Below are 12,323 nucleotides of genomic sequence, written 5' to 3'. Positions count from 1 at the left end.
TTGGAGGTGGAGGAGCCCATAGAGTAGACTTCTCAGGATGTGTGTGTGGTCCCCCCTCCAGCTGGGTACCTGCTATCTCAAGAGAAAGGGGCACCTGCAGTGAGGTGAAAGTCTCATCTCCCTGCTGCCTTACTGTTAATGCTAACTAAGGTCTACAGGTTAGCAGACCTGTGCATGTTTCCATGGCAGCTACCTATTTGTTCATGAAGGTAGCTAAACACATGCATATCATAGCCAGCACAATAAAGCATTCCTCCCTAGACCAAATATTGCCAATCACGTGCTCACTGTTGCACACAGACGTCAGAAAACAGAAACAAAATTAGAGGGAATGCCGGTGAGGAGATGAAAGTTGGCCACAGCCGCCTTGGCCTGCTCAGCACCATTTTGTGTCGCTAACCGCAGCAGTGAGACAAAGGGAGCAATTCAGATAAAAGTTGACACTGTTGTTGTGTATTGATGCAGATGAAGGCAAGATGTGCCAGATGAGTAGAAAGCCAGAGAACAAGGTGTTGTAGATTTTTTTTAAAACGTTGGGGGCGGTGGCCGGGACGGAAAGAGGAAGCTCTCTGGGAACCGGTTGGGTTAGAGCGATCAAGGGAAGATGCATGCAACAGAGAGTGTGGTAGACCATGAGCTATGAAAGGAAATGTGTGCAATGGCTGAGGTATAGTCAGTATAAGGCAAAGAAAAGATAGTGGCGCCTACCTTTTGCCTTTCCTCCAGCATTGCTCAGTATTCCTTAGGACTATGGAAACAGCACTGACCCAGGTAGCAACTTTGGTTCAGGCTAGCAGATTCTGGTACTGTGGTCTACTTGGCAGTCTGAGGATAAAGTAGACGGGCCTCTTCTCCACCACTGTGTCTACTAGGAACACCAAGTCCCTGCCCATACAGTGGGGTGCCAATTTGCCATGAATACAATCTCCGTTGGAATTCATGAGATAAATGAATGGTGAAAAGCAGTTCCTGTATTGCAGCACGTGAAATGATGTGAAATTGGGATTTAAAACATAGTCCACATGGTGGCAATCGCAGAAGAAACTGGCACCAAGTACTTCACGCTCGAGTACAAGCTAGCATGACAGCAGTGCCGAGCAGCATAAAATTACACAAGTAAAGTTGCTAGGATTCACAGAGGGAAACCCTTCATGAAACTCCCCAACACAGACACTGTCAAATTTTCGGATAATTCAGACCACAGAACTTTTGTTGAAGGTTTAATAGAATATATTACAAGCAGAATTCTAAGACTCAGATTTTAAAACAAACCATAAGAAAACAATGTGAAAGTAAAAGCTAAATAATCTCATCCCTTTTCCAAATCAGTTCTGCCCCAGCTGCACATTCTTGCACTATATTACACACAATCCCTTCTCTTTCCAGGAAGATATCTAATTGGCTCTTGATGAAATCATACTGCAATGAACACATTTTGCCACAACAAAGTTATAAATATTACAGCTCCATACTCTTTCTGTTCTGAAGTGACTGAAGACAAGGAAAAATTAGCCGGAACGTTGAGGACACACTATTCTTTCAATGAAACGCAGCAAGTGGCTTAGCCAACTCTCCCAGCCAAATACACAAGAGACACAAGTAGCAGAAAGCTCAAAACTAAGTGCGAATGCTCTCTAAGATGGCTAAACATTTAAAAACCATGCTGCAGAAACTTTTAAAAAATCAGTAATTAAAATTAAGCATTTAAATTAGAAAACAATAACTGCTAATATCCCACAAAGCCATTGAAGCTTACATTGCCAAATATTTAAGTTTCTGAATTCAAATTTTAGAATGAATTATAAACTTATCACAGACTGAACAATCTAATTTAAAGGATGAGAATTGCTCATACGCATACCTGAACAAGAGCGACTCCAGCCATTAAGATTAACAGTGAAAGCCATTGATAAACACCTAGGTTTTTACCAAGCATCGTCACAGAAAAGAAAGCTGTAGTAAGAACCTTCAGCTGGTAAGTAACCTGTAAATGACAGAAGTTACATTACAACAAGTAATTTACTTAATTTAATACATAGAAATCCTACCTACACTTGTATCTCTTAGTTAGTTAAATGTGGCCAGTTTTCCACAGTTTTATACTTCCACAATTCTTTGAGCACGAGTACCTCGATCCACCAAAGCATGAGCATTTCCAAGATACAATATAGCATTAATATAAGGGTAGAGTCGGAGCTATGCAATTTCACATCAGCTACTAGATGTGACATGTTATTAGAATGCCTGACTCAAGACACAATTGATACTCTATAGAAAGCTGAGCCAGGTTTACCAAAGAGGAGCAAAAGGGAAGATTTCAAAGACAGCTTCAACGAAGATCTGCTCTGCTAACATTAACATATGCGAGAAGATGCCCAGTCGCATCCAAAATGAACCATGTCAAGACCTTTCAACTAACAGCACAAGCCAGACAGACAATGGCGAGAGAGACTAAAAAGACAGGTTAGCTGCTCAACCCAACCACCTGATCACTTGAAAGCTAATGTCCTCTGTTGAGGGTACAAGGTTAAAGTAGGGCTCATAGGCTATCAGCAAATACACATCAACAGTAACATCTCATTCAACCCAACCAACCACAAGGGACAATCACCCTCTAAATTGAGGATTGTTGATAATGACAACTGCCTTTATTCTAAAACTGCATAAGGAAATCATTCAATTCAGTTAATCATCTTTAAAACACATATTCCCTGATAGGTATCATGCTTTAATTGTAAAAGTTAATTGAAGCTGCACTAAATCTTTTGGCTAATTGTTGATAATCTGTTCCAGCAATCAAGTTTTATCTCCATTAAAACTTCACCAATTTGAGATTTTCTTTGTGTGCTCAGTTATTCCAGTTCTTCACTCTCATTCCCATGTCTTCCATTTTGACAAAGACCTGGATTATGTTCCTCCTCAATCAGTGGTTTTCCACGATTTAAAGTTGCAAATGCCAAAATCAATTTCATCATTCCTCTGATGCACTCAAATGCCAAATGCTACAAAAACTTTGGATTTCTGGCAATGTCTCAATTTTAGAATTCATATCCTTAATTTCAAACATCATGGGCTCACTGCTTCCAATCTTCATAATCTCCTCCAATTCAAAATTTCTCAAGAGTTTCCTGCACTCCAATTCTGAAACAAACAGAAGCTGCTGGGAAAGCTCAGCAGGTCTGAGAGTATCTGTGGAAAGAAATCAGAGTTAACGTTTCAGGTCGAACTGGTTTTGACAGTCATTTGACCTGAAACATTAACTCCGATTCCTTTCCACAGATACTGCCAGACCTACTGAGGTGTTCCAGCAAGTTCTATTTTTGTTTCTGATTTACAGCATCCACAGTTTTTTCAATTTTCATTTTCCACTAATTCTGGTCACTTAGGTTTCACCAACTTTAGTCACTGTACCACTGACAGTTGTAACTTCAGCTACCCAGGACCTAACTTCAGGAACCTCCTCCAAAATGTTCTCTGCTTCTCCATCACACGCTCCTCTGACATTTCTTAAATGTTAACTCTTCACTTAGGCCAATATCATCATCTGTAGCTCAGTGTCAAGTTTTGATTGATAACGTTTCTGTGAAGAACTGACATATTTCACTACGTTAATGGTTCTATTTACGCAAGTTTTTGTTGCTGAATACTCCTTGTGGAAATCTTCAGAAGCCAGCTGATAAAACAAAACAAACTAACATTTTCAACCAAGTCATGTCTTAAAATATTGTCAATAGATTAATAATGTGAAATTTTCCAAAACCCATTATTCACAGATAAGAAATGCATGAAAAAATAAAACAAACAGAAAAAGAATATTTGGATGAGAGGTCTGGAAAAAAAGCTGAAGAGAGATAAATATCTCACCTGGTATGTTGCTGCATCTAAATTGGACAACGCTACATAAAGAAGGTTATTCTGAAGTGTATAAATTCCAGAAGGAATGGCAAGTTTTAGTGTGTCCATTGGTTTGTTAATAATTTCATCTTGTAATATTCTATTTAGTGCTTTAAAACTGTAATCTAAAAGGCAAAAGAAGGTGAAAATAGCATAAATAGACCTTGGCTTTCAAACTGCTCATGCTGGCATTTTTAATTATTTAAAGGATTACAATTTGTATCAAACAATTCACTGATCAGTTTTAAAACAAAAATTTACTAATCATGAAAAAACTACAAAACAACTAAATTCATAAAGCTAATCTGGAAACAGTGTTGATGATAAAAGAAAATTGTTATCGAAATTTTAGTAGTAATTAGGAGGAGAAGTTTCTCGTAGCACTTTCTTTGAAATTCATAGAAAAGCAAGTTACAATAATGGTTTATATATAGTTTTTCCAACAGATGAGCACTGATAGATCTAGTATTTGTAAAGTGACTGATGTAAACCAAAATGTTTCCCTTCCTACAGGATTCCAAGCATCTGTCACGTCATCTAACATGACTAAAGGTAACGTAACCTACTGCTTCTGTGGCTGCTGAGTGACAGAATTTTCAATGTCACTTTTATGATCTTTCCTACTAAGGACGCATTCTCTGGGCTGGTTGTGTAGGCAGAAAAATGGCAAATGGAATTCAATTTGGACAAATATGACAAAACACATTTGGATAAGGTAAACAAAGCAAGGAAATAAACAACAAATGGAGGAGTTCTGGGAAGAACAGAAGAACTAAGGAAGCTTGGAATACTTTTTCACAAATCTCTGAAAAGAATTTGGACAGACAGGTAAAGTAGTCATGAAGACATGTGCAATGTCTTTCTATATCCTATACTTCAGCCAATAAAAGAACAGGGGAGTTTATGGTAGAAACATATTGGACACTTGTTAAACTGTGGCTAGAGTATCATTCCATTATAAGGAGAATGGAATTAGACAAGTGAGAATACAGAAGAGATACTTATAAGAATGTTGCCAGGAATTAAGACATTTGGCATGAAGAAACATTAGATATGCTTAGGCTTTCTTTGGAAAGAAAAGGTGGCTGAGAGGAGATTCAAGGTGAGAAAATTACTGAAGACCTAGACAGAAGATTACAAGGACCTATTTCCTGAAGCAGGAGGCCATGGATTTATCATAATTGGTAGAATTGGGATGGGAGGATGTGTGTTTAATTTTTCATCCACAGAGTGGATGGAACTGCCTCAAAAAAGTGGGAGAGGCAGAAACTCTCCAATCTTGTACAAGAATGACTCCTGGATATTCACCTGAGGCCATAAATAGAAGATTATTGAGCAAGAATTGGAAGGCAAGATTAGGCTGGATAATTATTTAACAGCCAGCACAGATATAATGGACTAAATAACACTTTCTGTGTTACAAATATTTCCATATTTCCATGCTGTCTAACCAATTTGCCAGACATATTTATTTTTGCCAAATATTTAGCCAAATCTATTTTAATGGCTGTTACTGATTTGATTTCCAATAGTGTTAGAACTATCACATACATTTAAATAAATTGCCTTAACTGATTCCTTTATATCTGCAAATTTATGTTACTGAATCATTAAACAAAGAAATTAGTTCTTCAATTTATTTAATGGTTGAGTAGGAGAAATAGTTGTGCAGGTCCGGGGCGTAGCCAAAGGGGACTTTGGAATGCACACAAACAGGTCCGGCTAAGGCTTTCTGCAATTCAGCACTTAGGATTCATACACAACTCTGTTTTTATTCATTCTGATCTGACCTCCAAATACCAGTATATTGGGGTAGTTGACAAAGTAATTTAAGACAGAACTTTTTGACAGGGGTATTCAATACATTCTAATGCTTAATTTTATATATTAAAGCTAGAAAATATTACTACAATCTTAAAATCAGAAAGAAGACATTTTATAATCATATACATACTAGAATCCTTGTAGACTAATAAAAGGCACGCTGCAATCTTCATCATCTCAGCGATTACGACTGCAGTTGATGCTAGGTAACGGGGTCCTTCTTCCTTGAATGTACGTGAGTAACGCATAGTCAGCACAAGGCTGGTAGTCTGAAAAACTAGAACTCCCAGTGAAATGTATTTCAAACTGAGTGACATGTTTCCACTTTAATTTGCCTGGAAGATAGTTAAAGGTTGACACTAATTCATATCATGAGTATTTTTATTTTCAGGTTTTATTCTGTAAATATAAAAACAAGCCTTTCTGAATTTCTCAGAGACGCCAGTGCTAGAAGTCACAACATGGATGGCAGCTGGAGGAGGGAGAAGGAGACGCAACTTATTTGTACAAATTTGAGGGGATATTATGGAATACAAGTCAACTATGTTTACTTTATTCCACCTTTAAATGTCAACGACAAATGGATGATGTGGTTTGATAAATGGTTTTACAGCTCCCATTTATTTTTAAGTTATACATATAGGCATCTAAGAGAAGTCAGTCCTTTACTCTTGGGATTAGATTAGATTAGATTCCCTACAGTGTGGAAACAGGCCCTTCAGCCCAACAAGTCCACACCACCCCTTGAAGCATCCCACCCAGACCCATCCCGCTATAACCCACACACCCCTGAACACTACATGCAATTTAGCATGGCCAATCCACCTAGCCTGCACATCTTCGGACTGTGGGAGGAAACCGGAGCAAACCCACACAGACACGGGGAGAACGTGCAAACTCCACACAGTCACGAGGTTGGAATTGAACCTGGGTCCCTGGTGCTCTGAGGCTGCAGTGCTAACCACTGAGCCACCATGCCGGGCTGACCTTATGATTGATTTATATTCCCATTGGTGTTAAAGACTAACTCTTCCATTCTATTCTGATGGTTTGTTATGTTCCTTGCACTGACTTATTTTCTAGTCAAATTATCAGTCTGCTGTCACTGCTTCTTGTAGCATGATATGCCATGCTCATTTTGTCCTGCACATATATTGTGGCTCGGCTGAACCACGCCGTGACATGTCAGCCATGATGTCAAGGTCAACCCCTTTCTGCTGCTCTGAATTTTCCCTTCAGAAGAGATCTCTGTAGCTTTTCACCTCTGGTCAAATTGGAGAAATATGTTTTTGTTTCTAGGCAGCATTTTTCAGATTGTTTTTGCTCTTATAATTTCACGTCTCTCTTCATTTGTCTAACTGTATTACTTGGCCTAATTTTAAGACTCATTATTACCAAGATTTTGAGCATGTTTCACAACATTGCCTTGCCTTCAATGGTCAAATTATTACTTGTGGAAAATATAACTCAAACAGTTTAAGATTGGAATATTATTTCCTAAAAATTAAATAAATTTGAAGCTAATTCACATTTAATTTGACTCTTTGTATTTTGGGGCTGAGGAAATTAGTTTCCCCTTCTTTTGTCCTCCTTTGGATGCAGCCAAGGAAAGCAGGGACATGATTTAACCATAAATCACAGCAAGGACCACTCATTGAAAATTGCCACCTTCAATTTTCCTCCCACATCCACTAGTGGACATCCTTCAAAAAGCTTGTAATTAAGAAGCAGTTAAGTAAGCCAACATGGAAGAGAGGAATAAGAGGACATGATTAAAAGGAATGGGATCTGGCTTGCAAAGAGCCTAAATGTCAACATTGACAAATTAAGCTTGAAAGGTTGAGGTATGGTGAGGTGTCCCTCCCTGTACGTCAGGTGTTCTGAGTTCAAGTCCTACCTGCCTACAGGTATGTCATAACAAACTAAACAGGTTGATTAACATACTCTCGTTTTGGCCAAATGATCTGCGCTATCCACTATAGGTACAAGCATTTGATGTGATATTGGTTAACTCCTTCAAAGAGAATATTGCTGAATACTTGTTTCAGAATGGGTTTGAACATTAATGGGGAAATTTATTCCGGATTATTAAGAGAACACAGGCATGACAAAACTTACTGAATTTTCCTCCCAAGAACGTCAGTTGTCTTTGCATCAGAATTTAAGACACGACTGATGTCTAGATTCGCCACAGGAAAATGATCACATATGCTTCAAACACAAAAGTACCCAGGATTTGGCTGTGATTATATATGGCTCATCACCATCTTTTCAAGAGCAATTTAGGAATAGGCAACAAACGTTGGCCCAGCCAGAAACATCCGCTGCCTATGAAAGAATTAATACAAAGCCGTAACAAACATATCAGCAATTAAAATTATATGTACAAATATTCAAATAAAGCATGGTGCTACAGATATTTCAACATTTAATATCTGCTGTAAGGCAAAACTATCATGTATTTCTAAACAGTCTCTGAAACATATAAACCAACTGGCGCTATTTTTTAAACCTCATTCATTACTCGTTTTCCAAACATGTTATAACCTGATCGAGACTCAACGGTTAGTTTCTCTCTGGAGCAGCCTTTTTGTTACCCTCAGCTTCTACCGGATCTAAGAGTTGTGAAAGACATTCATTAGATGATAAAATATTTGAGCTCTGTGTTCTTGGCCTGGTAATGATTAAAATCTTAAAAAAAGAAAGACATGCATTCATAAAGCAGTTTATTTTAAACCACAGCTGAACTCCTCAGCCAATTTGTGGTTATATGTAATATAAAAGTGATAGCCAATTGTACGTACCGCAAGCTCCCACGAAAAGCGCTGGGACGGAGGGCGTCAGGGGGTAGATGGCAGTTTGGGGTAGGGGAGATAAGGGTTAAAAGGTAAGGCAGCTTAGTTTAACCAAAAGACGGCACCTCCTTGAAGTGAAGCACTTCCTCGAAACAGTACTGGATTATCAGCCTTGATTTATTACACAAGCCCGGGAGGAGGACTTGAACCCGGAACTTTGAGTCAGAGGCGAAAGCCACCCACTGAGTGACTTGATAGCTGTTGTTAAGTTGCGGTCGATAAGTGAGGTTAACTTAATTGAGACAGGCAATTGGGGTGGGGGGAAAGGAGGGGGGAGAAAAGGGAGGGGGGAGAAAAGGGAGGGGGGAGAAAAGGGAGGGGGGAGAAAAGGGAGGGGGGAGAAAAGGGAGGGGGGAGAAAAGGGAGGGGGGTACCTGATGAGCGATGTTGTACTTTTAGCTTGAGACTGTGGAATGGGAGCTGTTGCCTGACCAGGCAGCTTTCTGTCAAATTGAGGAAGCTACTCCTTAATGCCAGCAGACGGGGCAGATGCCAGTGCGCATGCTCACCTCAAGCGCCATGGCCGAGGCCACTTTGGCGTTTAGCTTTGTGTCCGCGTTGGTGAGAGTGTGCGAGTTTGTTGCGGAGATATCCCGTGTGACCGACTGTCAGCCGCCTTCTCCTCTTCGTCTCACCTGAGGGTCCTCTCGCAGCAATGGCCGTTACTCCCCAACAGCGACAGGCTGCTCATCTCTTCTCGCGAGAACATCGCTCCCTCTCCCATCCACTGGGCAATGGTCCCAATCACAGACCCAAGGCACACCCTAGCACACCACACAATATCACAGAGATCCTTCTGTCTGAGCAACTCGAACTTAGTATATTTAGCAACGCACCAATGCTTAAAACCGTTCGCTGTGTCCCATAGGCGCGCGAGTGAGTTTTTTTAAAGTAGAAAACAACGGCAGTCAAATTTGCGTGCTGCAAGTCACCCCAGAACAAAATTACGGTTACCACAAGATAAACCGTCTCAGGTACTGGTTCGTGAACAAGTATTTACCAGAACTTCAGGAAGGACTTCTCTTTTCTAATCAATGGTGCCTCGCGGTCGCTTGCGTTCACCTGCAACATGCTTGATAGACCTTGGCTTTAATTCTCATTCCAGAAGCCAATAGTGCAGCATTTCAGTACTACACTGCAGCATCAGGCGAGATTTAATGCTTACAATTCTCTACAGATTAAATAAACTTTATAAGCATGACTACCTCCCCCTCCTTGCTTTCTCCCAGAATCACAAAAAACAAGTTAGAAAATCTTGGACTATCCCCTATGCACATGGCACTGTCTTCTGGCTGCAAAAAAGCAAATTTTGGAAAGCAGCACCAACATGGTATGAATCTCCCTCCCCCTCCCCAACTGCAGTGATGACGGAAGTTGCAACAAACAAAGTTTTGCACACAAGGGCGACAACACAATGTTGCATTTTATTCGAGTTAAAATTTATTGCATCAAAAACAGCAAACTATTGCAAATACTGAAGACTGGAACTAAAACTTGCTTAAGAAACCCAGTAGGCCTAGCAGCATCGGTAGAGAGAGAAACAGAACTAAACTTTTGAGTCTAATATGACCTTTCTTCAGAACTGTTGACATTTTTCTGCATTTAGTCCATAGATAATTTAATGGGAATATGTCACCAGTGGTATCAATCTTGAAGGCTCCAAGTTTGACTGTTAGTCTATTTATACTGGCTGATCTTTGGCAAAATGATGGCGAATACTACACTTAATCTAACTTCACCTTTGCTAAAAAGAGAGAAGAGTCAGCAAGACTTACTCTAAATTCTTGGTACCTGGTAGACATTTTCGGAAACCTATGTGTATATATTGTAGCAAACGAAGAACTGGAAAATTTTGATAACATCTAATGTTTAATTAGATGTTGAAATTGAAAGATGTTCAGTAGAATTTGATTCTACTGAAATTCTCAAAGTTTACTAAGCAAGAATAGCTTAGAGAGTAATTGGGACCTCAAACACTGCACTTTGGATTCAGTTACTATTTGTAGATGAGGGAATAACAAAGGAAAAATGACATTTTATTCATACTGGAATCTGTCAATTAGAGTCAGAGAAATACAACATGGAAACAGACCCTTCGGTCCAATTCGTCCATGCTGACCAGATATCGGAATTAATTTAGTTCCATTAGCTAGTATTTGGCCTACATCCTTCTAACTCTTCCTACTCATATACCCATGAGATGCTTTTTAAGTGTTGTCATTGTACCAGCCTCCGCCACTTCCTCTGGCAGTTAATTCCATACACGCACCACCCTCTACATGAAAAAGTTGCCCCTTAAATCCGTTTTAAGTCATTCCACTCTCACCTTAAACCTTTAGTTTTGGACTCCCCTAACCAGGGGAAAAGACATTGACTAATCACTCTATTCATGCTTCTCATGATTTTACAAACCTCCATAAAGCTCACCCCTCAACCTCCGACATTCCAGGTAAAATAATGCCAGCCGCTTCAGCCTCTCCAGCCTCTCCTCACAGCTCAAACTCTCCAACCCTGGCAGCATCCTTGGAAATCTTTTCTGAACCATTTCAAGTTTCACAACATCCTTCCTTTAGCAAGAAGGCCAGAACTGAATGTGGTTTCCAAAAGTGACCTCACCAATGTCCTGCACAGACACAGCATGACCTCCTAAATCCTATACTCAAATGCACTGACCAATAAAGGCAAGTGTACCAAATGCCTTGTTCACAACCCTGTGTACCTCAACGAAATATGAACCTGCACTTCAAGGTCAATTTGTTCAGCAACATTCCCCAAGACGTTACTATTAAGTATATATGCCCTGCTCCGATTTGCCCGACCAAATCATAGCACCTGACGTTTACCTCAATTAAACTCTACCTGCCACTCCTCAGTATTTTTATTTTATTCATTCACAGGATATGGGCATCACTGGCTGGGCAGCATTTATTGCCCATTTGAGTCAACCACATTACTGTGGGTCTGGAGTCACATGTAGACAAGACCAAGGAAGGATGGCAGTTTCCTTCCCTAAAGGGCATTAGTGAACCAGATCAGTTTTCCTGACAAATCGGCAATGGATTCACAGTAAGACTCTAAATTCTAGATTTAAAAAAATTTAAATTCCTCCATCTGCCCTGGCGGGCTTCAAAACTGGATCCCCAGAACGTTACCTGGATCTCTGGATCAACAGTCAAGCAATAATACTGCGAGGCCATTGCCACCCATCTGATCATGGTCCTGTTGTACTTGGAAGTAACCTTCTTCGCTGTCTACTACACCACCAATTTTGGTGTGATCTGCAAACTTACTAACCATACCTCCTATATTCACATCCAAATCATTTATATGGATAACAAAAAGCTCTGGACCCAGCATCAATCCCTACTGCATACTGCTGGTCACAAGCCTCCAGTCCAAAAAGCAACCCTCTACCACCACCCTCAGGCTCCTACCTTCCAGCAAATTTTGTCCAGTCACAAAAGCTTTTCCAAAGTGTGTTTGGAAGAGTGCTGCTGTAAAGCAGAAGTGGTTATAAAGATCCTAAATGTGATCCTTCACTACTGCTTTATAAGCCAATGTGACCACAATAGTAAGAAATGATACTGCTAATCTTCATGTCCCAGCATCAGGGATTTGCTTAAAATCTTGTTTCTAATCAGTCCGAACGAGTTCTGCTGGTCAAAGTGGGCAGAAGAGATACTAGAAGGTACCTTGCACTTTTGCAATTTGTAGCACAAGAAGAACCAATGGTCTTAAGGGTAGGAACAG

At 40.0% G+C, this 12,323-nt stretch overlaps 1 protein-coding gene across 5 annotated transcripts in view; it reads right to left on the bottom strand.

Moving 5' to 3' along the window:
* Nucleotides 1-12,323, bottom strand: part of LOC125456223 (UDP-N-acetylglucosamine transporter-like) — a 48,862-nt gene that overhangs the window by 24,225 nt on the left and 12,314 nt on the right. Inside the window, exons 1-5 of one of the 5 annotated variants that reach the window (XM_048539144.2) lie at nucleotides 9,574-9,594; nucleotides 7,837-8,046; nucleotides 5,849-6,053; nucleotides 3,865-4,019; nucleotides 1,862-1,984 (exon numbers count right to left, since the gene is read on the bottom strand). In XM_048539144.2, the coding sequence (XP_048395101.1) occupies nucleotides 1,862-1,984; nucleotides 3,865-4,019; nucleotides 5,849-6,035 (465 nt within the window). In that variant the 5' untranslated portion in view covers nucleotides 6,036-6,053; nucleotides 7,837-8,046; nucleotides 9,574-9,594. Of the gene's footprint in view, nucleotides 1-1,861; nucleotides 1,985-3,864; nucleotides 4,020-5,848; nucleotides 6,054-7,836; nucleotides 8,047-8,522; nucleotides 8,763-8,947; nucleotides 9,035-9,082; nucleotides 9,331-9,573; nucleotides 9,595-12,323 lie in introns of those variants that run through there. The other 4 variants (XM_048539141.2, XM_048539143.2, XM_048539142.2 and 1 more) reach the window with 4 other exon arrangements.

The sequence above is a fragment of the Stegostoma tigrinum genome, chromosome 8 (genome assembly GCF_030684315.1).
Source record: "Stegostoma tigrinum isolate sSteTig4 chromosome 8, sSteTig4.hap1, whole genome shotgun sequence".
Lineage (NCBI taxonomy): Eukaryota > Metazoa > Chordata > Chondrichthyes > Orectolobiformes > Stegostomatidae > Stegostoma > Stegostoma tigrinum.
This window is presented reverse-complemented; position numbering and strand designations above follow the sequence as displayed.